This window comes from Leucoraja erinacea, chromosome 14 (genome assembly GCF_028641065.1).
Source record: "Leucoraja erinacea ecotype New England chromosome 14, Leri_hhj_1, whole genome shotgun sequence".
In the NCBI taxonomy this organism is placed as follows: Eukaryota; Metazoa; Chordata; class Chondrichthyes; order Rajiformes; family Rajidae; genus Leucoraja; species Leucoraja erinaceus.
This window is the reverse complement of record NC_073390.1, coordinates 34,028,140-34,053,996: the sequence shown is the minus strand read 5'-3', so window position 1 is coordinate 34,053,996 and position 25,857 is coordinate 34,028,140. Positions and strand designations below refer to the sequence as shown.

General features: G+C 41.5%; 1 protein-coding gene across 4 annotated transcripts in view; it reads right to left on the bottom strand.

Annotated features, from left to right (window-relative positions):
* Positions 1-25,857, bottom strand: part of arhgef4 (Rho guanine nucleotide exchange factor (GEF) 4) — a 332,949-nt gene that overhangs the window by 121,503 nt on the left and 185,589 nt on the right. For all 4 annotated transcript variants that reach the window (XM_055646144.1, XM_055646142.1, XM_055646143.1 and 1 more), the window contains exon 3: positions 1,263-6,266. In XM_055646144.1, coding sequence (XP_055502119.1) covers positions 1,263-6,266 — 5,004 coding nt within the window. The remainder of the gene's footprint in view (positions 1-1,262; positions 6,267-25,857) is intronic.

Sequence of the window (25,857 nt, the reverse complement as noted above, 5' to 3'; positions counted from 1 at the left end):
GACTGGGCTTATATTCATTGGAATTTAGAAGGATGAGAGAGAATCTTATAGAAACATATAAAATTCTTAAGGGATTGGACAGGATAAATGCAGGAAAAATGTTCCCGATTTTGGGGGTCCAGAACCAGGGATCACAGTTTAAGAATAAGGGGTAGGCCATTTAGGACTGAGATGAAGAAAAATATTTTCACCCAGATAGTTTAGAATCTGTGGAATTATCTGCCGGAGAAGGCAATGGAGGCCAATTCACTCGATGCTTTCAAGAGAGAGTTAGATATAGCTCTTTGGGCTAATAGAATCAAGGGAAATGGAGAGAAAACAGGAACGGGGTACTGATTTTGGATCATATTGAATGGCAGTGCTGGCTCGAATGGCCCACTCCTGCACCTATTTTCTATGTTTCTGTTTCTAAATCCTACCAATAATTTGGTTGTTTAATTTGGGCAGTGTTGTCCAAGATGCTCGTTGCCTGAGAGAAATATAAGAGATAGTCACATCGTAGATGGCAATCATAGGGTAACAGAGGAAAAACTGCTTGCTGGATTATTATCTAACAGTAAAGAAAACTGTAACAGAGAATTAAATGGTCACAGTGGTCCCTGTTCAGCAAGGAATATAAACTATAATTCCCAGGGTAATGCTCCATGACTCCATGCATGACCAGGCTGAAAATTATCCCAGGTGTTCAAGGGTGAACCGCACTTGTGCCTGGTCAAAATTTGACCTAGAAATGATTGCTATCAGGTTCTACTGCAGAAAATAATGATTTATGGATATGCTTCACTGACATGAAGTATCTATGGCCAAATTACCAGATTAAAGTCCCATCTTTTTAGAAAGACACTGCCTCTATTTGATGCCCATCCTAACAGCACCCTGGGTTTTGAACAGCCTATGTATAAAGTCATAACATCTGGGGCTTGGTTATTTGCAGTACATAGATGTTCCACATTCTCATGTTAAAAGATCAGGTAGTTTCATATTGGATACTTAACATACATTCTTGAAATGCGGACCAAAAATTATCCTATTTAATTTGCAAATTTTAAATTTGTAGTCTCTCAATTTGTTCTGCAAGTATATAAGGCCCACAACGATGGCTTTAGTCATTAAATTTTTTATCATTTCCTATAATCTCATTATTTTATGCATTGAGTTGTCAGTACATCATGACATAGAAACTAATAACATACATTGTTGAAGTGCAATTATTATGCTGTTTTTATATCTCTATTGTATGATATAATTTTCCAACCACTCACCTCATCTTTGGCAATGTCTATGACTGATGATGTCGTATTGAGACTTGTCTGTGATTGACTGCTAATTCCACTGTCCTCTTTCTGACATTCATAATTGAGAGATTGCACTGAAAGAAGAAGACTTCCTCTTGGTTTCAATGTTGTTGGCCTTTCAGGACTTTCCAACACACCATCGGCTGTCCTGCTAGAATCAAGGGAGGTCCATGATGAAGTGCTGCCTCTGTTGCTCGACCGAAAGCTCCTCCGAAAACCTGACCTTGGACTTTGAGGTTTAGGACTCATCGGCCTTGCAGGGAAAGAACCATCAAAACATTCCAAAATCACACCAGGCCTATTCCACGTGGGACTCAATTGATTCATTAAGGTTTGCGGGATGGTTTGATTCAACGTAGTTTTAAAACCATCCTCAGGTTCCACGCTACTGTTGGACATCAATGTAAGCCTTAATCCATTTGGAGATGTTCTTTTTGCTCTTTGCTCTACCATTTTCGGTACATGATCTGAGTCAAGAGAGCAGTTAGAAAGCTGAGGTTTGCTTGACCTCCGAGAGGGTGAGGATGACGAGAGTGCTAAAAGTGAGGCATTGTCGACCTGTTCTATTGAGATCCGTCTTGCATATTCACTGTGCACCAGCGAATGGGTCCGTATGAGTTGACTTTCCCCGCTGCTTGTACTTGAACTGCTTAATGCGTTCGATCCCTTTGTCGACTCCGATTCACTTAACCTCATGAACCTTTTCCAGGACATGTGTCTTGCTTTGCCATCTTCACCATCAATTTTCTTCTGAGATTTTGCATTCTGATTGGCATTTTCTTTGTCTCCAGATTTTGATTCAAAGAAAATGGAAAGAGATTTATTGGCAAAAGCCCGCTTCATTCTAAGATTAAGGCTATCGGCACTTCCGCTCTTTTTGCAACTGTTATCTGTCGCAGATTGTATCTTGGTGTTTTGATCCTCTATATTAATGTCTTCTCCCTCCATCGAGTCTGTGCTTCTTCTATGGAAATGATGACCATTTTCGGCCACTCTCTGATCCTCTTCCATATCTCCCACATCCTGTCGTGCATCAGAGCTAAACCCTCGATTCACACTTTGGTTCAATTGACTGCAACTTTCAAAAACATCATCATCTTCGTCTGAACCATCCAAAGTTGGATATTCACGCCTGGTGCTACCCCTTACCTGGTGAGGCAGATGGATTTTATAATTTGGATTATGTACTCTATACCCTGGAATAGAAATTGCATTGCTCTTGCTTTGTGTTTTACTCTCATTCCCATCTCTCGTTTGTAGCCTCTTGTTCCCATCTCTGCAGCTACTTTCCGTTTGATGCTCCTGTGACAAGGATTTGTTTTTCTTAAATGATGCCATTTTGGTAAAAACTGAAAATTTAGAGTTTTTCAAAGAAGTGGTGAAGGTGTTTAAAGAGGACAATGATCCAAACCGTTCTTCTCCTTTCGTGTTTGTTTGTCTCTGCAATGCTTTTTGTAAGCTGCTGTTACTGCCAAATGGGTAAGTCCTTTCCTCTAGTTCCTCACTAGTTGTACTGTTCCCGTCAGTATCATAAATAATTGGAGGAACATCACCGGGTTCACCATCTAATTTAATTGTCTCTTGGCTGCCGTGTTTGCAATGGGCCGGATGCTCATCTAGTATCATGTCATAATTCATAATGTCAGTGTCTTTATCCTGCAGAGTATCTACCTCTGCAGATGAGCCTATATATGTTCTGTGCAGATGAGTGCTTACCATTCCAGTGTCTTCTAATTTTGCTTCGAACAGAAGATCAGTTGGCTTTGACTCAACATCATGAAAGCAGATGGGATCATTTTCCAAATTGATCCAGGATCCTTCCTCAACAAAAAAACTTGCTCGCTCTAATTCAGCATCAGTTATCTCCTTTTCAATTACCTCAGTTGCACTAATCAATTCTAAGGAGTCAGTGATATCTGATATTGACAATCCGTCAACAAATATGTTCATTGGTTCAGCCTTTGAAGCAACACATGCCTCATTCGGTTCTATGCTAGTTTGATCAGGAATATCACCCACTCCTGTGTTTTCTTCAGCTGAGATATTGCTTATATTTACATTTTGTCTTGTGGTTGCTTCAAATGCTGAATACAAATTATCATTTTCTGGTCCTTCTCCAGTGCTGTGTTTAACAGACTGCACGATCAACTCAAATGTACATGCACTTTCCTTACCAGTGAGTTCGATACCATTTTCCCTTCTGACACCAGTCGCTGTAGGATAGATTTCACTTGCTCCTATTGTCCTTTCAATGTAAACCTCAGTTGCTGTCTCAGCAATGGGGGCTTCACCCTCTGGTCTTGTGTCAAGAGGACTTTCTTTTGAATCTGTCTTTGCATTAGCTGAAAATTGATTTGTTTGCCTGTCTTTCTGAAGGTCAACTTCAGGCGTTTCTATACCTCCAGCCACTGGATCAGAGTGTGAATAGGTGTCCCCTGAAACTAGTATTTCAGTATTCCTCAGACTTGACAGATGTGTCTCAAAATCACTGTCAAAATCCTCATGTTGGTGCCCTCTAGGTAATGGTAAGTCATTGATTTCCCTTTGCTTTTCCTCCAAAATAGCCCTGTGTGATTCAGTTTGAGTTGGTGAGAAAATCTGAGTAAGTTTCAATTCAGCCTCTTCAGAATCTTCAACATGCTTTTCTGTGAAATTACCTTTTGATGTTTTTAGTGCAGCTATTGTTTCTTCATTAGTCCCAGATCCTGTCCCGAGGGAATCTACACCAGTTCTTTCAAAATCAATTTCAATGGGAGAGCTTGCTAATTCCAGTTCAACTCTAGTGTTCTTTTTGAGTAAACCCTCTTCAAAAGAAATTTGCTCAGTTTCTGGCCAAGCTGAAAGAATTGCACAAGTAATTTCTCCAGACTGCGGTCCAAGTGAATTACAACAAGCTGAACTTCTTTCAGCAGTAATGTCACTTATGCCCACATTTACGCTTTCAGAAATTTTGTCGTCATATACTTCATTGTTGCTTGCCTCAGTTTCAGGGGTTTCACTTATATCTGTAAATCCTTCTGACTCCCGAGAAAACGCAGTTTGTTCTAATTGGCTTTCAACAACAAATCCCAGTCGGTGAGAGGTTTCTGGACTTGGCTTCAGGTTTGCTATGGTATTTGTTCCATTGATGTCTTGTTGAATTACAGCACAAACCTCAAAAAGTTCTAATTCACTCTCTGGACAAATTAGAGCTAAAGCTGCTTCTGATTTAGATTCATGAGCGGTCCTGCTTGTTTCTATCTTTGGACAACTAACACCTAAATCAGACAAACTATTTTCCTCTAAATTTACCAGGTCTGAGGCTTTACTTATTTTTGATTGTATGCCAGGATAAGTCTCAGAGCAGTCCCGTTCTGTTTCAAAAGGTGTTTCACTTAGTTCTTGGTCGGTATCCTGGGAAACCCAGACTGGTTCTGAATCTGAAATGAGCCCAGCAGAAGCTACATTTGCCTCTGCACTGACCACCGTGCAATGTGGTTCAGTTTTAAATGGGGTTTCATTTATGTCTTGCTCTGAATCCACAGAAGTCGAGACTGGTTCTGATTTAAGTCCAGCAAAACTATAATCTGTTTCGGGAATTTTTTTTGTGGAATCAGATTCAACTTCAGGGGAAAATTCACTTAAATCTTGGTCTGTGTGGAGCAAGGCCCAGATTGATTCTGATATAATTTCACCACAAATTTTGTTTGTCTCAATAGTGGGGACATGTGATTCAATGTCAAAAAGAATTTCACTTGAATCTTGATTTGTTTGCTCAGAAAGCCAGATTGGGTTAGATTCAAAGTCTGGGATGGCTCCAACGATATCTGATTCTACTTCAACTGGAATTTCACTCCTGAATTCATTCACACCCAGTGGAGCCTGATTTGGCTTGGATTCTGTGACAAATACTGGTGGAATCTTCTTTGCATCAGGAGTGGGATCTTGATTTATCTCTGAGGGGATTTCACTTAAAACCTGTTCCTCATTCAAAGAAGGCCAGTCTTCTTCTGCCAGAGGGCTTTTACTTTGATCTGGTTTAATTCCGTTGGAAGTCTGATGTATCCCAAGACAAATTGCAGCAGGTTCAGATTGTTTATCTGGGAAAATCCTTGCTGGCTCCGTTGCTTCTGATGAAAGCACACTTGGCTGTATATTAATGTCCAAAGAAATCCCACTTAATAATGCTTTTGTTTCTGGGGGAATCAAAATCTGTTCTTGAGTATGCGGAGAATTCGTATTAGAGTCCCATTTCAACTCAGGACAACAGTTACTTGTGTGTCCATCAAAAGCAATGTTTAATGGTGTTCCTGATCTAGAAGTTACTACATTGTGTTGTGTTGTTGTTTCTAAAGAAATAGTGCCTTTTTCCAAATGAAATTCATCAGAAAGCTCAGTTCCCAGTGGTTTTGATAGAAGGAAAAATTCCCTTGCCTCTGCCTCAGCTTCTGAGGATTGATCACTTGGTTTAGGGTCTGCGTCAACAGGATGACTAACTCTTGAATGGGCAATACATTGCTCAGGGCATACGCTGGAACAACTGCTAAACTTGGCCACAGATATCTCTTCTGAAATGTCACTTTGCTCTAATTCTGCACCTAGTGCGGCTTCATTTCTCACCTGTGAATTGGAGGATAGACTTTGCGGATCAGAATCACTGCAGAAGGAAGTTGTAGAAGTCCTTACTTGGGTTGCATGCAGTTGCAATGTATCAGAGGAACTAGTACTGAGCTGTGGTTCTGTGAATATATCAATTAGCCTTTCCAAATCATCAGTATGAACACTGGTTGTTTCTAATTTTAAGTCAGGACCTGTCACTGTTATCTCTGAATATGTTCCAGCAGGTTCCAATGTCGGTGTTTCTAAGACACTTTTATTTGATCCACGCAGTGCACCAAGAGAAACTTGGCTTGGAGCTGGAGATTCTTCCTCTGAACCGTCTTCCCCTTCAAATTCACATGGATCAGAAAGGCCTTCTATGGATTCTGAAACCTGCCAGAAGAAAGTAAAAGCTTATATTTACTTACTTAAATTAACATCAGTCACGACCTTATATTTAAACCCCAGAATTCTTTACATTGACAGGCATTTTGTGCAGAAACTTGTACAATTATGTGATACTCCCAAGGATGAATCACTAGACTTGTTCACATTATGACGTGCAGAGAGCTATGGTGTTCCTGCCAGCTAGGTAAGTCAGGGTCTTGTGTACTGGAACTTAAGGGCGTGTGCAGAGTTTTGCTTCCCAGCCCTTTCATTCTTTGTAAGATTGCAAACAAATACTCTTTAAACTCATGTCTAAAACATGCATTGTAAAATTAGCCATGCACCTTAAGGCACTATCCCCACTCATAATCATACAATTGTCAAAGGCCAAAAAAAGCAACTTAGGAACAAAAGCTGAGACGAAGAAGGAAAATGTTAAGGTGTTTTTTTCAGGGAAGAGAAGTGTATAAAGATGGGCCTTGGCAGGTGTAGGCATTTTCAGGGTAAAGGACAGGATAATGACCAAACGGACAAATTTGAAGGATTGCAAAATTGGATTAAAGGGTTGTAAGGTTGGAGAAAATATAATGAATAAGTGGAAAGGACATGAAGGGATTTGATTTCAATATTGAGGGATTTGCAGACCGAGTGACTGTAAGCCCTGCAATGATAGGCAGATAGGATTGGTCAAGTGCAAGAATACAATACAAGAATACAAGTGTTAGGTTATGAGGAAACAAGTCCTTTATGTATATTTTAAGTTAATCCACTGGCAGTTTTGTTCACCAGTAAAATGATGCTTTCACAAGTAGCGTGTGATAATGATTGGAGATGTGGACCTGAGAAGTTGGGGTGGGGGGTGGTGGTGTTGTGACTGTCCTTGCGTGGATTCAGGTGGGTTCTGGAACCACTTTATATCCTCGTCCCGGTGCGTACACCTTCTGAGAATTACATTGGGAAATTACACAGACCCCCAGACTGCTCCGCTGGTGACGGCTTTCACCGAGCTTCTACCACGTAACACCAGGTAAGAATACCAGAAGAGAATGCAAAAAAAAACCCCAAAAAACAGCTCTCTGTAGGTTTAGGAACCATTACATTCAGATGTTGTGCATGTTTCTTTTGGAACTGCTTTCAGATTCTCCATTTTGTGCTCATTCACCTGAGGATGTGAGTATGCGGCACGGTGGTGCAGCAGTTGCTGCCTTACAGCACTTGCAGCATCAGAGACCCGGGTTCAGTTCCGACTACGAGTCCTGTCTGTACAGAGTTTGTACATTCTCCCCGTAACCATGTGGGTTTTCGCCGAGATCTTCGGTTTCCTCCCACTCTCCAAAGGCGTACAGGTTTGTAGGTTAATTGGTATAAATGTAAATTGTCCCTAGTGTGTGCAGGGTAGCGTTATTGTGCGGGGATCGCTGGTTGGTGCGGACTTCGGTGGGCCAAAGGGCCTGTTTCCACGGTGTATCTCTAAACTAAACTAAATTAAATGCTTTACAAGAACTTTGTTTTCCAAATCTGTAAGTGCACTTTCTTTTCAATTAAGCTTTTGTTTTAATAAACAGGCTGTAGGATTTGCAACTGAGTATCACAACACATCTTAGCCTATGCTCTGCTACAAGCAAGAGTTTTACAGTAAATATACCTCACCGTACATGACAATGAATGGCTTTGACTTGACTTGACTTTAACACATCCTAACTAGGTGAGTCAGCGAACACTGAACTGATGCAGATCTGTTTGCATTTGCGGTCATGTCAGTAGTCAAAATGGAACAAAAGAAAGTCGAAAACACTAAACAAAAACTCATTATATCACTTACATTCTCCATAAAATGAGCTTCATTATAGTGAATTGTCATTAAATATTCATTTCAATTGAATGCATTTGGAGAATGATAGATTAATTGTGTCAAACCAGTGTTATTACAGGGAGGCATCAAATGAAATTCCTCTGTGCTGCCCTTTTATTCAGTTCATATTGAATTTTTCAATGACCCAATCCCTCAGTCAAGGCTGAACAAAGTATTTCCTGTATGGATTAAGCCTTATCATTTACAGAGGCACAAAAGACTGCAAATGCAGTCCCTCGGAACATGGACCCATTGCAGTTCGCATACCGTCCGAACAGACCCACGGACGATGCGGTCTCCCAGGTCTTGCACACCGCTCTCTCCCATCTGGACAGCCAGAAGGGGGGCTACGTGAGGATGCAGTTCATAGACTACAGTTCAGCCTTCAACACGATAGTCCCCACCAGACTGGCCGGGAAGCTAATGGAATTGGGGCTCAACACCTCCCTGTGTGCCTGGGTCCTGGACTTTCTCACCGCCAGGCCCCAGGTAGTCAAGATGGGAGGGAATACATCGAAGTCCCCTCACCCTGAGCACAGGATCGCCCCAGGGTTGCGTCCTCAGCCCCCTATTGTACCCTATTGTATGACTGTGTGGCTAGGTTCAGCTCCAACTCAATAATTAAGTTTGCTGATGACACTGTGGTGGTGGGCCTGATCTCAGACAACGACGAGAAGGCCTACCGGGTGGAGGTGGCTGGTCTAGCACTCTGGTGCCAGGATAACAGCCTCCTCTTGAACATCAAAAAAACGAAGGAGCTGATCATGGACTTTAGGAGGGCACATCATCCGAGGACGTACACTCCATTGAGGATAAATGGGGATCCTGTGGATAGGGTGAACTGTTTTAAATATCTGGGAGTCCACATCTCCGAGGATATGACATGGGCATCACACGCCTCAGCACTCGTGAGTAAGGCAAGGCAGCGTCTTTACCACCTCAGGCAATTGAGGAAATTCAGAGTGTCTCCGAGGATCCTCCAGTGCTTTTACGCAGCGGCGGTGGAAAGCATGTTGTCCGGGAACATTATCATCTGGTTTGGGAATTGCTCTGCCAAGGCAAGAAGGCTCTGCAGAGAGTAGTGCGTTCGGCCGAACGCACTATGGGAACTTCACTTGCCCCCCTGCAGGAACTATACATCAGGAGGTGCAACTCCAGAGCCAACAATATCATGAGAGACCCCTTCCACCCCTGCAACGGACTGTTCCAGCTGCTACGGTCAGGCAAACGCCTCCGTTGCCATATGCTGAGAACGGAGAGGTTGAGAAGGAGTTTCTTCCCAGAGGCCATTCGGACTGTAAACGCCTATCTCACCAGGGACTAACTATACTGAACGTTTTTCCTTCCATTATTTATTATGTAAAAGAATATGTGTGTTATGATTGTGTTTATAGTTTGTTTGGTTGTTTGTTTGTTTGTCTTTTGCACAAAAGTCCGCGAGCATTGCCACTTTCATTTCACTGCACATCTCGTATGTGTATGTGCCAAATAAACTTGACTTGACGACTTGAAATGCAGAAATCTGCTGCAAAAAACAAACTGATGTAGGAACACAACAGGTCAAGCAGCATCTGTGGAGGAAAATAGATAGTTGGCATTTTGGTTTGAGGCCCTTTGAGATGGTCCTCATGTGGGTGGTATCTAGATGACAAACTTGTTTTGTCTGATCATGGAAGCCATCATGATAGGCTGCCAGCATTACAGACGTCTCAAGTTTAAATGAAAGTGTACAATATAATGCAGGGGCTTACTTTAGGGTAATAAAAGATTTGTTTTGGCTTTAATAATTGAGAGCTTGGAGAGCTCTGTTGTATTTAATTTATTGTTTTAATTTCCAGTGGCAAATTTTTCTTCCAGTACAGTCAGTCATTAGTTTTGAAAGCACTTGTGCTTGGAAATTATTTTTCAAAATTGACAAGTGAATAACCAGAGAGTGAGGAAATAAAAATGCACTCAATTCTTGCATCAAGAGATGGCAAAAATAAGAAGATAAGTCTAAATAAAATTGACAATGGGAGATTTGGTATTTGCATAACAGGCAAGCAAACGTAACAAATTCGATGTGTCAAGAAACGTTACATTTTATGTCTGCAACAGAGCACGCATGCAGATTACAGCAGCATAATCAAAGACGAATCACACCCTGGCCACCCCCTCTTCTTCCCTCTCCATCAGCCAAAAGGTGTAGAAGTGTGAAAATCCACACCTCCAGATTCAGGGACACTTTCTTCCCAGCTGTTATCAAGCAACTGAACCACCCTACTGCAACTAGAAAGCAGTCCTGAACAACTATCTACCTCATTGGTGACCCTCGGACTAACTTTGATCGGACTTTACTGGCTTTACCTTGCACCAAAAATCATTTCCTTATCATGTTTCTGTACACTGTGAATGGCTTGATTATACTATCATCGTGTATTGTCTTTCTGCTTGCTGGTTAGCACACAACAAAAGCTTTTCACTGCACCTCATGACAACACGTGACAATAAACTAAAACTGAACTGAAACAGAGTAAGCATGCTGTTTGCTGTAGGAGATGATTTAGTTAGAGTGTCTCACTGCTCTGGCCTGAGAATCCAACAACCTCAGCAAGCTTGGAAGTAACTGGTAGTTAGCTCCCAAAAACAAACCTTGTAATTTTCAGTAATAAAAACAGGAAGTGCTGGAAATACCCAGCAGATCAGTCAGCATCAGTGGAAAAAGAAGCTGAGTTTACATTTCAGGCTGATGTTTCCAGCATTTTCTATTTTCAGTGCAGATTTTCAATACATGCAGTTACCTTTTTGATTTTAATGTGCTCAGACGGATTTTTAATTTGATATGTTTTGTCAATGGTTTCTATTATAAAATGTTAATATAATATAAATAAGGGAGAGTTTGATGGATTAACAAACAAAAAACTAATATATTACATTGCAAACAGCCTGTGAAACCCGGTTGCCATTTGGTTTAGATTACATTTAAAGATACAGCATGGAAACAGGCCCTTCAGTCACTAAATTGAGACTGACCATCGAATAATCCATTCATATTAGTTCTATGTTATCCCATTTTGCCTCCACTCCACACACATTAGAGGCAATTTACAAAGGCCAATTAACCTACAAACCTTCATATCCACTTGATGATTTTTTTTTACATCTGCCTGCGACTGTCATAGTTGTAGCAGGTCACCCGACAACCTACGTCATCCTGGCGACAACCTACGTCAGCACCTACGTCAGGAGAAGTCAAGCTACGCTCATTGGCGTCAAACCCACTGTCGCCGCTAAAAATTTTCAACATGTTGAAAATTTAGCGGCGACCAGAAAAACGTTACGACTTTTTGCACAACTGAGGAGACTATTCTCAGCAACCACCGGCATACATGTGGCGACAAACTAGTCGCCTGTAGTTGCCTAAAAAATCGCCTAAGTGGGACTGGCCCATTAGGAATGTGGGAGGAAATCGAAGCACCCAGAGGAAATTCACCTGGTCACAGAGAGAACGTGCAAACTCTACACACACAGCACCTGAGATCAAGATGGAAACCGGGTCTCTGAGGCTGTAAGGCAGCAGCTCTACCAGCTGCACCAATTGTCTCCCCTGTCACCTGCTTCTTTAAACAATCAATTATTTTCTGAAAAACTTTATGGAATCTGCTTCTAAAAGATGCACGTACAGTAAATTCCTCTACCATTGTTTATCATTTCCCCTCATATTCCTAAACACCATATCACTAGATCTCAAAATTTAAGCTTCTCTTTATAATCCAACCCTTATTTCAGATAACATGCTTGGAATGAAGAAGCATTAACATCACTGAGTCATAAGACTTAACATAAGCCTTATGTTTAGTCATGACTTATAACATAAGTTTGTAATTCATACACCAGAATGTCTACTTAGGAGCGGCTACTCTATCATTGGTCTCTATATTTTTGAGCTGATATTAAATTGTGGCCTCACCTCTCCTCTGCATGTAAAATATCTCATCGCCCAATGGAATTGAAGGATGCCAGATGACATGTCCATGGTGCTAAGCCCCCAACTACCATCTAAAGCAGATTGCCTGATCATTCATTTTTATTATATGCTGTGCATTTCCCACATGTGTGCAGAAGTATGTTACTAGATGTAAAGCTCTTTAGATTTAAAGCTCTTCTCAGGTGTTGAAAGGCACTACGTGAGCGTGTCTTCTGATATTTGTTTTGGAGGAGGAGTGAGATGCTGCGAGGACACAGCCAAGCAGGCGGCATTGGGGAAAAAGAAACATATTTCTTTCAAAGTTCATATTCAGCTGAGATACGTGGATAGGGAGTTAGCTAAAAATTTGCAGTGGGATCTGATCGGTTCCTGGTGAATGTGAACCATTCTTTTGCCCAGTTCCTGTGCAGAATGTAGTTGAGTGATGGGCTGTTACATGACGATACAGTTCGATCTGGTAGATTTGATGTTTTCATGATAATTAATCAAAAAGTACTGTTTTCACTAGCTTTTCTCCATTTAATCTGATTTTTAATTATTTTTCCATGATGATCAATGAAGTTGCAATTCACATAACAAATCATGCTACATGCCAATGTCATTAATTAGCTTCCGATATCTCACAGGGGATTATGATTTTATTTTAAGCATCACAATGCCAGTTGATTAAATCTGGGCCTTCATCAATTTGGCTTTGTCATCCCATTTGTGTTTCATTCATTAAAAAAAAAACAGCAGTGGCCAGCATGGAAATCTAATGCTTTGAAAATAATTTATGAACATTTACTAACTTTTTGTATCTTTATATATTGTGCCATTAACTGAAATATTATGTTTGGATTGTATTTGGGTTTGACAGGTTAGATGCAGGAAGATTGTTCCCGATGTTGGGGAAGTCCAGAACAAGGGGTCACATTTTACGGATAAGGGCAAAATCTTTTTGGACCGAGATGAGAAAAATATTTTTCACTCAAAGGGTGGTGAATCTCTGGAATTCTCTACCTCAGAAGGTAGTTGAGACCAGTTCATTGGCTATATTTAAGAGGGAGTTAGATGTGGCCCTTGTGGCTAAAGGGATCAGGGGGTATGGAGAGAAGGCAGGTACAGGATACTGAGTTGGATGATCAGCCATGATCATATTGAATGGCGATGCGGGCTTGAAGGGCCGAATGGCCTACTCCTGCACCTAATTTCTATGTTTCTATTTAACTGAGAATTGAGTGGAAAAACAAACACTGCAAATAAAATATATAACCAGTCATTCCATAATTGAAATATTTTTAAAAAATATCATCTCCATTTAAATGTTAGCTTTTTCTTTTCTCAGTAGCTCTCATCAATATACCAGTGCTATAGGTTGTTTGTCTGAATCATTTAGATGGTTACCAGGCAACCAGGCTAAAATGAGAAAAAACAAATAAAACTGCAGATGCGGGAACATGAATGAAACAAAATGCTGTAAATGCCCATCAGGCAGATCAATGGAAAGATAAATATATATTTGATTCAAAGTTCATCTTCAGCTGAGTAAAAGGATCCAGATTTGATTTAAGTCTGAAGAAGGGTTCCAACCCGAAATGTCACACATCCCTTTTCTCCAGAGATGCTGCCTGACCCCCTGAGTTACTCCAGCACTTTGTGTTCATCCTCAGTCCAGCACAATCTTTAATGCCACAGTCAAGGTCACCATTTTCTATCCCAGCCCCAAAATGAAAACTCTGATCACACTTCTTTGTACAGCACATAGGCTGTATGTAATTAAACTATACTGTCACGCTGTTTTGCAATAGAACATGCAGGCCAGAATGCATAAGCTGAAAGTGAATCGTCATGACTGTGTACAAATTTTAGAAATAATTCACTTTTTCTCTTCTTGGCTCCTGAGCATCTTGACTTCTTTGTGGAGCATGGTATTAACCATCTTGCAGTGAGTGCCCCATCAATGGCTACATTAACCTTGAGAGTGAGAGGCAGCAGTCTATTTGAGGATGGAATTCTCACAGTCAAGCATGAGTCTACTCTTGCTACACACAATTCCAAACAGGTATCACTGGATAAAATCCAGACGGTCGCTGAATACCATCCTGGCTAGGAAAAGGGACACAAAATCAGGGGACTAAATTAAGTCAAAGTCCAATTAATAACAGGGGTTCAGGGATGTGATCTGTTTATATGCCCCAGCAGTAATCTTCTTTTAAAGGGAATCAGTTGCACAGCAGCACGGTGGTGCAGCGGTAGAGTAGCTGCCTTACAGTGCTTGCAGCGCCAGAGACCCAGGTTCGATCCCGGCTACAGGTGCTGTTTTTACAGAGATGATGCCTTCTCCCCATGACCCCGTGAGGTTTTCCGAGATCTTCGGTTTCTGCCACACTCCAAAGACATACCAGTTTGTAGGTTAATTGGCTTGGGTTTGTATACTTGATATAAGTATAAATTGTCCCTAGTGTGTGTACGCTTGTGTTAGTTTGCGGGGATCGCTGATCGGCAGGGACTCAGTGGGCCCGTTTCCGCACTGTATCTCTAAAACTAAAACAAAGCAGATAGTGCACCTTTCTCACAAATGTGCTGACCCAGGTTCAACCCTGACCTCTACTGTTGTCTGCATTGAGGTTGCACATTCTGCCCATGACTTTGTGGGTTTCCTCCAAGTGTTCTGGTTTCCTTCCACATCCCAAGTGCTTGGTGTTTGGTCAGTTAATTGACAACTGTAAATTACCCTCAGTGCTGTTGAATGATAGGAGAATTAGAATAGAGTCGATGGTCATTTGAAACTGCATGGGTTAAACAGAAACAAGAGGGGGGACAGCGTTAATGTGATTGCTCTGAGCATCCTTTCTAAATCAGGAGACAATCAGGAAATGTTAAAATCCAAAGCGAAACTCTAATATATGGTTTTATTAAAGTTAGCCTCCAATATCACGATGTCCTACACCATATGTGGAAAATATATATTGTATATTAGGATGGATTTGATGATTGATACGTTGGGGGATTCATAATGATAGATTTTATTCATAAGCATGTTAAAAGGTCGAGATTTTTTCTCATTTTGAGTTGTGTTACTGATACGCTTATCATCCTTGATTTGGTATCTGTGACGGCAAAGGGATGTTGTTATCAGCACACACAATGAGCACTTTATTGCTCGTTCTTCAAACAAAATGCTATTACACACTGAATAAAATATCCAGCCGAAACTCTCGAGAAAACAATGTTATGATCAGCAAGTGAATTAATGTTAATGGCCAAAAATAGCAGTCTGCTAGCTAGCTGCCAGTAGGCACATTGTCAACTCAACTGCAAAAAGCAAACTGCTGGAGGAACGCATGAGGTCAGGCAGGGAAATGGACAGTCGGCCTTTCAGGTCAGGACCCTTCTTCAGACTTGTCCATTTCCTTCCACAGAAGCTGCCTGGCCCACTGAGTTCCTCCAGCAGTTTGTTGTTTGTGCAAGATACCAGCATTGGCAGTCTCATGTACCCATTAGCAATTCAACAATTTTATTGAGCGCATTAACCCCCCGATTTAACCTGTTTTACAAGTTTAACAGGGAGTGACTGGGTTTCCAAATGCTCCAAGAGACTTGGCATGAAAAGGGAAAGGAGATAGACACAAAATGTTGGAGTAAATAAGTGGGTCAGGCAGCATCTCTGGAGAAAAAGAGGTGACCTTTAAAGTCAGAACCCTTCTTCAGAACCAAAACATCATCCTTTTTTTTTCCAGAGATGCTGCCTGACCCACTGAGTTACTCCAGCATTTTGTGCCTATCTTCGGTATACACCTGTATCTAATCTACAGTTCCTTCTGACACAAAAGGGAAGGGAGGACAGCTTCAGGAAGCAGGTAAATGTGAGCTGGAGGTTTTCCTCCTTCTAACGTCCAAGTTTCCCACAATAAAGTTCCCACATCCCTTACAAAATACTCCATGGTTGGGGATTGGAGCTTTTGGCATCAGATGTCCTTTTGGAGTTAGGATCCAACCCTGGATCACAAACAATCTGATCCCAGGCATTTGGACCCACCTGTCACTACAGTTAGTTCCAGTGGGCAGCAAACCCAACTGAAGCCCGGCCTGTTGTCCACTTAATCTACACCATTTGCATAGAAACTCTAATCTGACTTCAATCTGACTTGATATTCCAGCCCAACATCTCCACTGTGTTACAAGTTGAAACCACCTCTTAAGTGTTATTTTTGGAAATGCACTAAATAACAGGATATTTAACTGCAAACAATGCAATGAACCTACTATAAAATTCCAAGTGATCTGCCTTCTTAAGAACTTCAGAGATATGCACAAAGCTATAATCGTAAAAGAGTTATTTATTGTTGTGAATATGAGCATGTTATTAAATATAGTTATTAAATATAGTCACATAACATAGTTATGCAACTTATAATTAAATGTCATGTTTGGTAAATATGCATTAACTGGCTGTGTGCTAGCATTTTAAGTTAGAATATTTCAAATAAAAGTTGTACATTATCTGCTTGTGACTGTGACAGGGACAGAAGCAAATTTAACCAACCCATTTGTCAAAATGATGATAGGAGTGGGAAAAATATTGCCCCATTTTACTGTTGGTAAGAAGCTTTAGGAGGGCTGCTTAACTGTGTACCATGCAACACTGTGCCTCTCTATCCCCAGAACCCGCCATCTAATTCCCCAACTGAATAACACAAACAATTTCCAACATTGCACGAGACAGTTCAATCCTACAGGACTTTGCCAGTTTTTATGTTGCACACAAGATTCGTAGCACTTTGCCTCATTTTACCTTCTCCCCCCAAATTTCTTCCTCGACTTGTTTACCAAATGTCTGTTTTTAATTCAGCTGCACTATTTGTCTTGTTTTATCTAAAATGGTTCTTGACATTCTTGACATTCTCGAAGCAGTGAAATGTCTTCAGAATTCCACGTGTGCCTATCTGATAAGTGTTTATTCAAAACTTAAGTTAGAAAGATTGGCCCAGAAATTCCCAGTCAACAGGGAAGACACACAAAAAGGAAATTGTGCTGTGCTCCAAGTGTAACGTGAGGACGGGGGTTTCAGGTCTGCTGCAGGGGTCTCACCCTCTTTCCTTCAGACATTGCTTTATTATTGAGTGTGCAAAGAAAAGCAATGGGTAAGACTGGGAATGGGTCAGGAGGAGCTTCTGGAAAAACAATGAATATCAATCCCGATTCAGATGTCAAGTATGGACTTTGATCAAGGCTTGGAGCAAGGAGTTTAGAGTCAACCAGAGATCAGGGAAAGAGTGACAGTCAGGGCCATAATTGGGAATGGCACAGTTTGAGTGGGATGTCGGATCAGGAAGATGAGACCAGAGGGAGCTTGGAAATTATATGGTGAAATAGGTGGGTGTGGTATGATAGAGTGAGACTGGTATCGCTGTTTGGGGAGGAGAGTGCCAAAGGAAAGAAAGTAAATAATGTAACCCTTCTAAATGGGGTTCCTAGCCTGGTTTGGAACCTGCTGTCAGAAAAGGGCTATCATAACCTAGTTCTGAGAATGCACGTCAACATACACACTCCAGAGGGATATGATCCCAATTTCTTGATGAATCTCCAGTAATGTCCCTTGGATTCACTTTGGATTCAATTGACATCTTAAGCATACTTCAATTGTACAGATTTCAGCCCCCTCCTTTCATATTTTGTGCCTGTAAGTTTTGGTTTTATTTCAAGTTCCAAACAGTGGTAGTAATTTCATGGCTCTCTAGTTGGTGATAAGATAGTTCAATTGCCTGACAACGGCTAGGAAGAAACTGTCCCTGAACCTGGAGGTGTGCATTTTCACACCTCTGTACCTCTTGCCTGATGGGAGAGGGGACAAGAGGGAGTGACCACAGGGACTACATTTGTCAGACCCATTTTTTTAGGGAGAGCTCAAGTGCAGGATCAATAAACTGAGGAATGTTGTCTTTATGTCAAGGCCCTAAAATTAAAAGTGATTGGGGTTCTACATCTTAAGGTGATACAGGTATAAGTGAACTGACAGCACCAACTCCATTTGGGAATACAGCACAAACAAGTCTCATGAGCTTTTCTGAATCATAGTGTACCACCCAGTTACTATTCAAAATGCAATGCTTGCATTTTCTTCTTCATTCGTATGGCGTGTACAGCCTAAAGTTGTCGGACAACTTGTTCTAGTTGATCTTAATTGATTGTGCACGCCGGGTTCATTGCATTCGTTGAAACAGGGTGGACCACGTGAAGGTTGCAATCTTCCACACCCTTGCATTGTTGAGATAATAAAACATCATTGTAGTAAGTGCTCTTACAATCTTTTGGTGCCATTGTTGAAATCTGAAACATTCTGCAATGACAATAGGCTTGGGCTTTAAAACCTCTGATGGTTTAAATGTGCCCATCATTTACCAATGCCACTGCTAATTAAATGCTGGTAACCAACTACAATGGCATCCCTTGACGTCAAACACAGTGAATTGACAACTTAATATGCTACAAGTTCATTCTCTCGGTTTTAATTTCCCTTTCATAACATAATTTTGTGCTGTTTTAATTTTGCCAGCATTTAATTCACAATTTTTTTTTGTGGAATCCTCTCTGTTTACTCTCTCTGTTCAATCTTTTTTCACCATCTCTTTATCGCATTTCTTGTATGGACTTGGTGTGTTGAAAACAGAAGCAGTGAAGGGTTGAAACCTTCACGCCTGATGGCATGTGTACAAGGGTGTTTGCAAAACAAATGTTCATCTGTGCAATTTTACTCTGAATTTGAACAAAAGGACATTATCTCTCTGCGACACCAATGCTCTGTCAATTGGTGGCATAAACACAGGAAAAACAGCAGAATCCCTGTCCATAGGGATAATGACGGGCCTCTCCCACTAAGACAGTAGTGTGCTTGATATAAGCAGATTAAAACAGTATGCTTGAAACTTTCTAACAGGGATTCACCAGTGTCTCTCCATTTTCTGCACTGTTGTGTAACAGGTGTGCAATGGCAGAAGGAGTGCACCTTGCCATAAACTTGCCCTCCACATCAGCAGCCTCCTGCCCCATTTGTGAAAGAGTTTACGGTTCCCACATTACTTCATCAATCACTTCACAAAACATAAATGGAAGCAAGTAATCCTCGACCTCAAGGGACCACTTACGAAGATGATTAACTAAAGTTACATTGTGACTACTTGTCGGAAACTACTATTGGAACATTCAACATCTGATTCTATTTGCCGCATAGGAACAAGTCCTTCAATCCACAATGTCCAAGCCAAACATGATGGCAAATTAAATTAATCTGCACCTGGTTCATATTGCTCCATTCCCTGCATATCCATGTGCCTATGTAAAAACCTCTAAAATACCCTTATCATATCTCCCTCCTCCACACCTCCAGCAGCACGTCTCTGGCATGCACCACTCTGTTTAACAACTTTCCTCACAGGCCTCCCTTAGACTGTATCTCTCACCTTAAAGCTATGCCCCCTAGTCTCCGAAACCCTGGGAAAAAGTTTCTGGTTGTCTACCTTCTCTATGCCTCACATAATTGTATATACTCCCATCAGATCTCCCCTCAACTTCTGGCATTCCAGAGAAATCAATCAAAATTTGTTCAAACTTTCTTAATAGCTAATATTCACTAATCAGGTAAACCTCTTCTGCATCCTCTCTAATGCCTACACATCCTTCCTGTTATGGGGCAACCACAATACTCCAAATGCAGCCTGACCTGGAGGGGCTTTCCCACTTGGGCAATCTAATTGGCGAGTTCATAAAAGTTTTTAAAAATGACATGTTGAAGACCTCCTTCGACTGTGTAGAAGACCTCCTTCGACCTGCTTCGACTATGTTGAAGACTAGCTTCGACTAACTACGACTAGGTACGACTAACTTCGGGAAAATTGGATACCGAATAGTGGAGAGTGAAGACGACCTCCTTCAATCTCCTTCGACCTCCCTTTGACCTCCCTTCGACTATGATGAAGACTATATACGACTACCCTCGACTACCTTCGACTACCCTCGATTACCTACGACTAACATGCTGACCTACTATGGCTAAACCTACGACAAGAAAAAATATCAACTTTTTCCATGGTGACCTGTTTTTACTCGCGGGCATTTTTTAACATATTGAAAGAATCACCGCAACCTAGCTGAGACCTCGAGTACGCGGAGACCACTCTCGAGCATGAAGAAGAGTTACAAAGACGTCCTATGACCTCGTGTCGACCATGCTGAGAGTATGAGTCGAGGGCAAACTCGCCATAACTCGCGCATTAGGTTGCCCACGTGAGACAGGCCCTTAACGAAAGTCCTATAACAGTGTAACATGACTTTCTGGTTCTTATACCCAATGCCCCAACCAATGAAGGCAAACATCCATAAGCCTTCTTTACCCACTCTTTCTACTTGTGTTGCCATTTTCAGGAAAATATGGACTTGGACTCCAAGATCCCACGGTACATCAATGCTGTTAAGGGTCTTTCCATTAACTGTATGCTTTCCCCTTATATTTGACTTTTCAAAGTGAAATACCTCCTATATATATATATATGTATATCACAAAAAATAAAGGTCCTAGCACAGATCCCTGTGGAACTCCACGGGTCATAGACCTCCAGCCAGAATAACACCTTTCCAACACAACCCTCTGTCTTCCATGAGTGAGTCAGTTCTGAATCCAAATGTCAAAGTAACTGTGAATCCCATGCATCTTAATCTTCTGGATCAGCCTACTTGAATTTTAATTTGGCATTATCTAATGCCTTACTGAAATCCATGTACACAACATCCGATGCTAATTCCGATTCTGTTTCTCTAATTAATTCTCATAGAATGATAAAAAGCTTATGAGACAAAAAGTAGTCACTTGACCTGACCCATCACCTGCTGCTTAAGAAAGAGCAAACCAGCCTGTTTCCAACGGCCAGCAGTAGGCTTGTGGCTTGCTGACGACATGTCATGCTTCTAAATACAATCTGATAAACAGCAGAATGTTACAAATTTCAGCACAAAAGGAAACATTTTCTAACACCTGCATCTGTCAAGAGTTTTATCAAACTGGGAAATCTATGGTCTATTTTAAACTATCAATGATGTAGAGAAACTCCATTATATATGCCCAATGGTTTCAGTCTCCACTATCACTTATTTTGCTTGCACTGCCTACCTATTCTCATGAGAGTCCCTCAAACCCAAATTGTAACTTTGTTTCTCTCCACGGATGCTGGATAACCTGTTGGGTATTCCCAGCTTTTTCTGGGGGGTTTTCCTACCACTTCTAATTTGACATTATTTCCTCTCAGATTACTCAGTTTCCCATCATATTACCCATCCTAATTCACTTTGTTAAAGGTTCCCTCTCCTGACCCTTTCCTTATCAAATCTTCATCATCATCCTATGCTTCAGAGAATCCCACAACTCCACTTTTCATTGTCTTTTGCCAAGATTCATTCCTTACCTCAAGACCAAGGAGCCTTAAGCTCCAGATAGACACAAAATGCTGGAGTAACTCAGCAGGACAGGCAGCATCTCTGGAGAGAAGGTATGGTTGACGTTTCGGGTCAAGTCCCTCCTTCAGGCTTTATAGGCCCCGACAGAAACAGGGATCTTTCATGACCCAATATCCCCCCCCCCCATTTCTTCATTAACATCTCCCTGGATTTTTACAGGTCAACCACACCATACTTTTCCAATTCTTCCCACCTTCTGCAATTAGTTGCATGTTACATAGATGGGGAATATTGGGAATAAACTCTTATCTGGTGTTCCTGCAATGTTAATTCTGGAGTACCTTCAGTACCCTCATCTGCTTCCGCTACAACACAATCAACTGCAGTCAGACTATCAGCTTCAGGACAACATCTCCAATCAAATGACCGCCAACAGCTATCTTTCTTTAGAGTTATAAAAAATACCAGTGCTGAACACTAAATGAACTATTTATGGTCTAATATGTGAATGATATCAATGATTTGGATGAGAACATACAATATTAAGCATTTGGATGGGACCTGTCAATCTGAAGAAGGGTCCCGACCCGAAATATCACCCATCCTTTTTCTCCAGAAATGCTGCCTTGCCCCACTGAGTTACTCTACCTTCGGAATAAACCAGCATCTGCAGTTGCTCTCTACACAGGATACCTCAGGTGCTTCTCGGAGGAGCAAAATCTGCAGCAAATAACTCAGATGAAGAATGTGAAGGGATAAAAGCTGATGGATTTGCACAACTAAATGGTTGGTGTATTGTCACAAAGCCTGGAATATATTGTCAGAAGCCATTATTTACCCCCAAAGGGTGTCACTACCTTAATGAAATAGTTAAAGACAAATTTTTTTTTTTTGAACAATGGCGGAGAAGATTAATGGTCTGTCCAGTGCTGCATGTCTGTAAAACATGGAGGCAAATGAATTGGAGGCAAGTTTTAGACATTTTATATTTCCACGTCTCTTCTGATCAAATATAACTCTATTTTGCGGCTTATAATTTCGCTCTCTGATTTTAATGTCTATATATATATTCAAAAATCAGAATCACCATGTAGTGAACTCAAGTAGAGGCTTGCTGCCCTGCCAATTTCCTCATCAACATCAAAGACAGACACAAAAAGCTCGAGTAACCCAATTGATCAGGCATCATCTCTGGAGAAAAGGAATACTGTAGGTGGTATTTCAGGTTGAGACCCTTCTGCAGACTGAGCTTTTTTATAGCATCAGTTCTGTGGGATGAACAAATGTCCCGGTTCATTATTTAACCAGACTATTAAGTCACTTGAGAATTTCAAAATGGACATTATTGCAGTTAAGTGTTAATTGGTTCATTTTCTGCTGTGCAAGTAGAAAAAATCTTATAGAATAACTCACTCTGTAGAAAATTACTTCACATTTCCTTTCATTGCAGTTAGAACAATTTAGTAGCAAAGCTATAATTCCTCTTTTAAAATTGGAAAAGATTGCCCTTGATGGCTGAGGCTTTGGCTTGCCAACTTGTGCAGTAAACCTGCAGTAAATTGTAGAAGGGCTGAGAAAGTCTTCCTTGTGACCGTGTTTAGTCCGATGATTGATGACTGTACAATGGGGAGTCTTTGAATTTGGCAGAGTAAGAAAGACTGAATATAAAGTGACCAAAATGTCTTATTTCCAAAAAAACAGCAGCTGGCTGTGAAGAGCATTGACTGCATGACTAGTTTGGACAAGTTTATAGCCTCCAGTGTGGCATTGAATAATCTCTCCGTTACTTATAAATTCCATATCTATCTGCAGCCATACATGCCTTATAGTAACTCTTTCTCCCTCGATTTCCTGCAACCGAGGCACATGCAAGGAATGAAATCTGATGTTTTCCTCCTGTTTCTGATATTTTCTTATGATATGGAATGAGGCTATTTGACCCATTAATTTGATGTTGGCCCTCAGACCACAGTCTTCAATCCCATTATGCCATCGAAGCACTGGGTGGCGCTTCGATGGCAGCCTCGCCTACAGTCTGTCTGTCCTTTTCGTTTTATTTTTTTATTTTTGGTGTGTTTAAAAAGTATGTGTCAATGTTCTCTAGTTTGTTTTATGTGGGGGGTAGAGGAGGGTGGCGGGGGAAACTTTTTTTCAATCGCTTACCTTGCCGGAGATGCAATTGTTTTCCGGATCGTATCTCCAGTCGCTCCGCAGCTTAACATCATGGAGTTGGTGGCCTTGCTCGGGACTGACTTTGAGCCCCACTGCGGGGATATGGACTTACCATTGGAGCCGATTTCTTGCCTGGGATTGGCGCTCCAACCGTGGTCTGCGGACTTTAACATCAAGTCGCTCGTAGTCTCGGGTTGAGACCAACGTCGGGAAGCTCCAAATGCCGCACAACGTTCGACTAGCCCCGATGCAGGGTAGATTGCCCGGCGCGGAGGAGCTGAGATTCCCCCCACCACCCGATGCAGGAGTTTGATTGCCCCAACGAACGAGGCCCGCCGCGGGCTACGGGAGTAAGATCGTCTCGTCAACGGAAGGTTAGAGGCCCCCGACTGCTGGAGGACAAAGAAGGGAGAGATTGATTTTTTTTTTGCCTTCCACCACAGTGAGGAATGCGGAGGAGTCACTGTGGTGGATGTTTATGTTAAAATGTATTTTGTGTGTTCTGTTGCTTTTTATTGGTATGACAGTATGGCAAATCAAATTCCTCGTATGTTGCAAAACATACTTGGCTAATCAAGTGTGATTATGATTATGATTTACTTCTATGTACCCGTCTCTCTCATATGCCCGAGATTTTCTTGCCGCTGCCTCCATTTGAGGTAATTTACAGTAAACAATTAACAAACCAATCAACATGCCTTTGGATATGGGGGGGAAGCCAGAGTGACCAATGGGTGCCCACACAATCACAGAAAACAATGTGCAAACCACATTCAGTCGGCTTTGAAGGCCATGATGAACCTGAGAGGCTGGAGCTGAGGCAACAGCACTGCTTGCTGCCCTCTAGGCTATTCAGAGGCACACACCTTAATATTACAATGCTCTTGCTTCTATAAACCTACATTATACGTAGATTTATTTGTGAATGGTTATTGGAGGGGGGTATGGCCCATTTGCTCTCTTTGCATGTTCTCCTGCGTCCAGTCACCTTTAATACATCACAACGCTGATACAAAACCAAGTTTCCATTACTGAGATTCTTCCTTCATGAAAAAATATTCAGCAATTGCATTACTCCCCCATAGCCATGTGCTACCCACATAAATGGTGTTAACGTGTGTCACTTCTGAGTGAGAAAGTTGAGTGAGACTTGTAGGCAGGCATTTGTTTTTCAACATTGTTCTTCTTTTAAATTTAGTTTGGTTTAGTTTAAAGATACAGCACGGAAAAGGGCCATTCGGCCCAACGAGTCCGCGCCGACCAGCACATTACCATTATCCTCCACACTAGGGACAATTTACAATTATACCAAGCCAATTAACCTACAAACCAGTACGTCATTGGAGTGTGGGAGCCCATTCCATACAGACAAGCCGCTATTCATTACAAGCCGCTTTCGACAAGGTCCCACATAACAGATTAGTATACAAACTTAAAGCACACGGTATTGGGGGTGGATAGAGAACTGGCTGGCAGACAGGAAGCAAAGAGTAGGAGTAAACGGGTTATTTTTACAATGGCAGGCAGTGACTAGTGGGGTACCGCAAGGCTCAGTGCTGGACCCCCAGCTATTTACGATATATATGAATGATTTGGACAATGGAATTGAATGCAACATCTCCAAATTTGCGGATGACACAAAGCTGGGGGGCAGTGTTAGCTGTGTGGAGGATGCTAGGAGGCTGCAAGGTGACATGGATAGGCTGGGTGAGTGGGCAAATGCATGGCAGATGCAGTATAATGTGGATAAATGTGAGATTATCCATTTTGGTGGCAAAAACAGGAAAGTATTATCTGAATGGTGGCCGATTGGGAAAGGGGGAGATGCAACGAGACCTGGGTATCATGGTACACCAGTCATTAAAAGTAGGCATGCAGGTGCAGCAGGCAGTGAAGAAGGCGAATGGTATGTTAGCATTCATAGCAAAAGGATTTGAGTTTAGGAGCAGGGAGGTTCTACTGCAGTTGTACTTGGTGAGACCACACCTGGAGTATTGCGTACAGTTTTGGTCTCCTAATCTGAGGAAGGACATTCTTGCCATAGAGGAAGTACAGAGAAGGTTCACCAGACTGATTCCTGGGATGTCAGGACTTCCATATGAAGAAAGACTGGATAGACTTGGTTTGTACTCGCTAGAATTTAAAGATTATAGAAACTTACAAAATTCTTAAGTGGT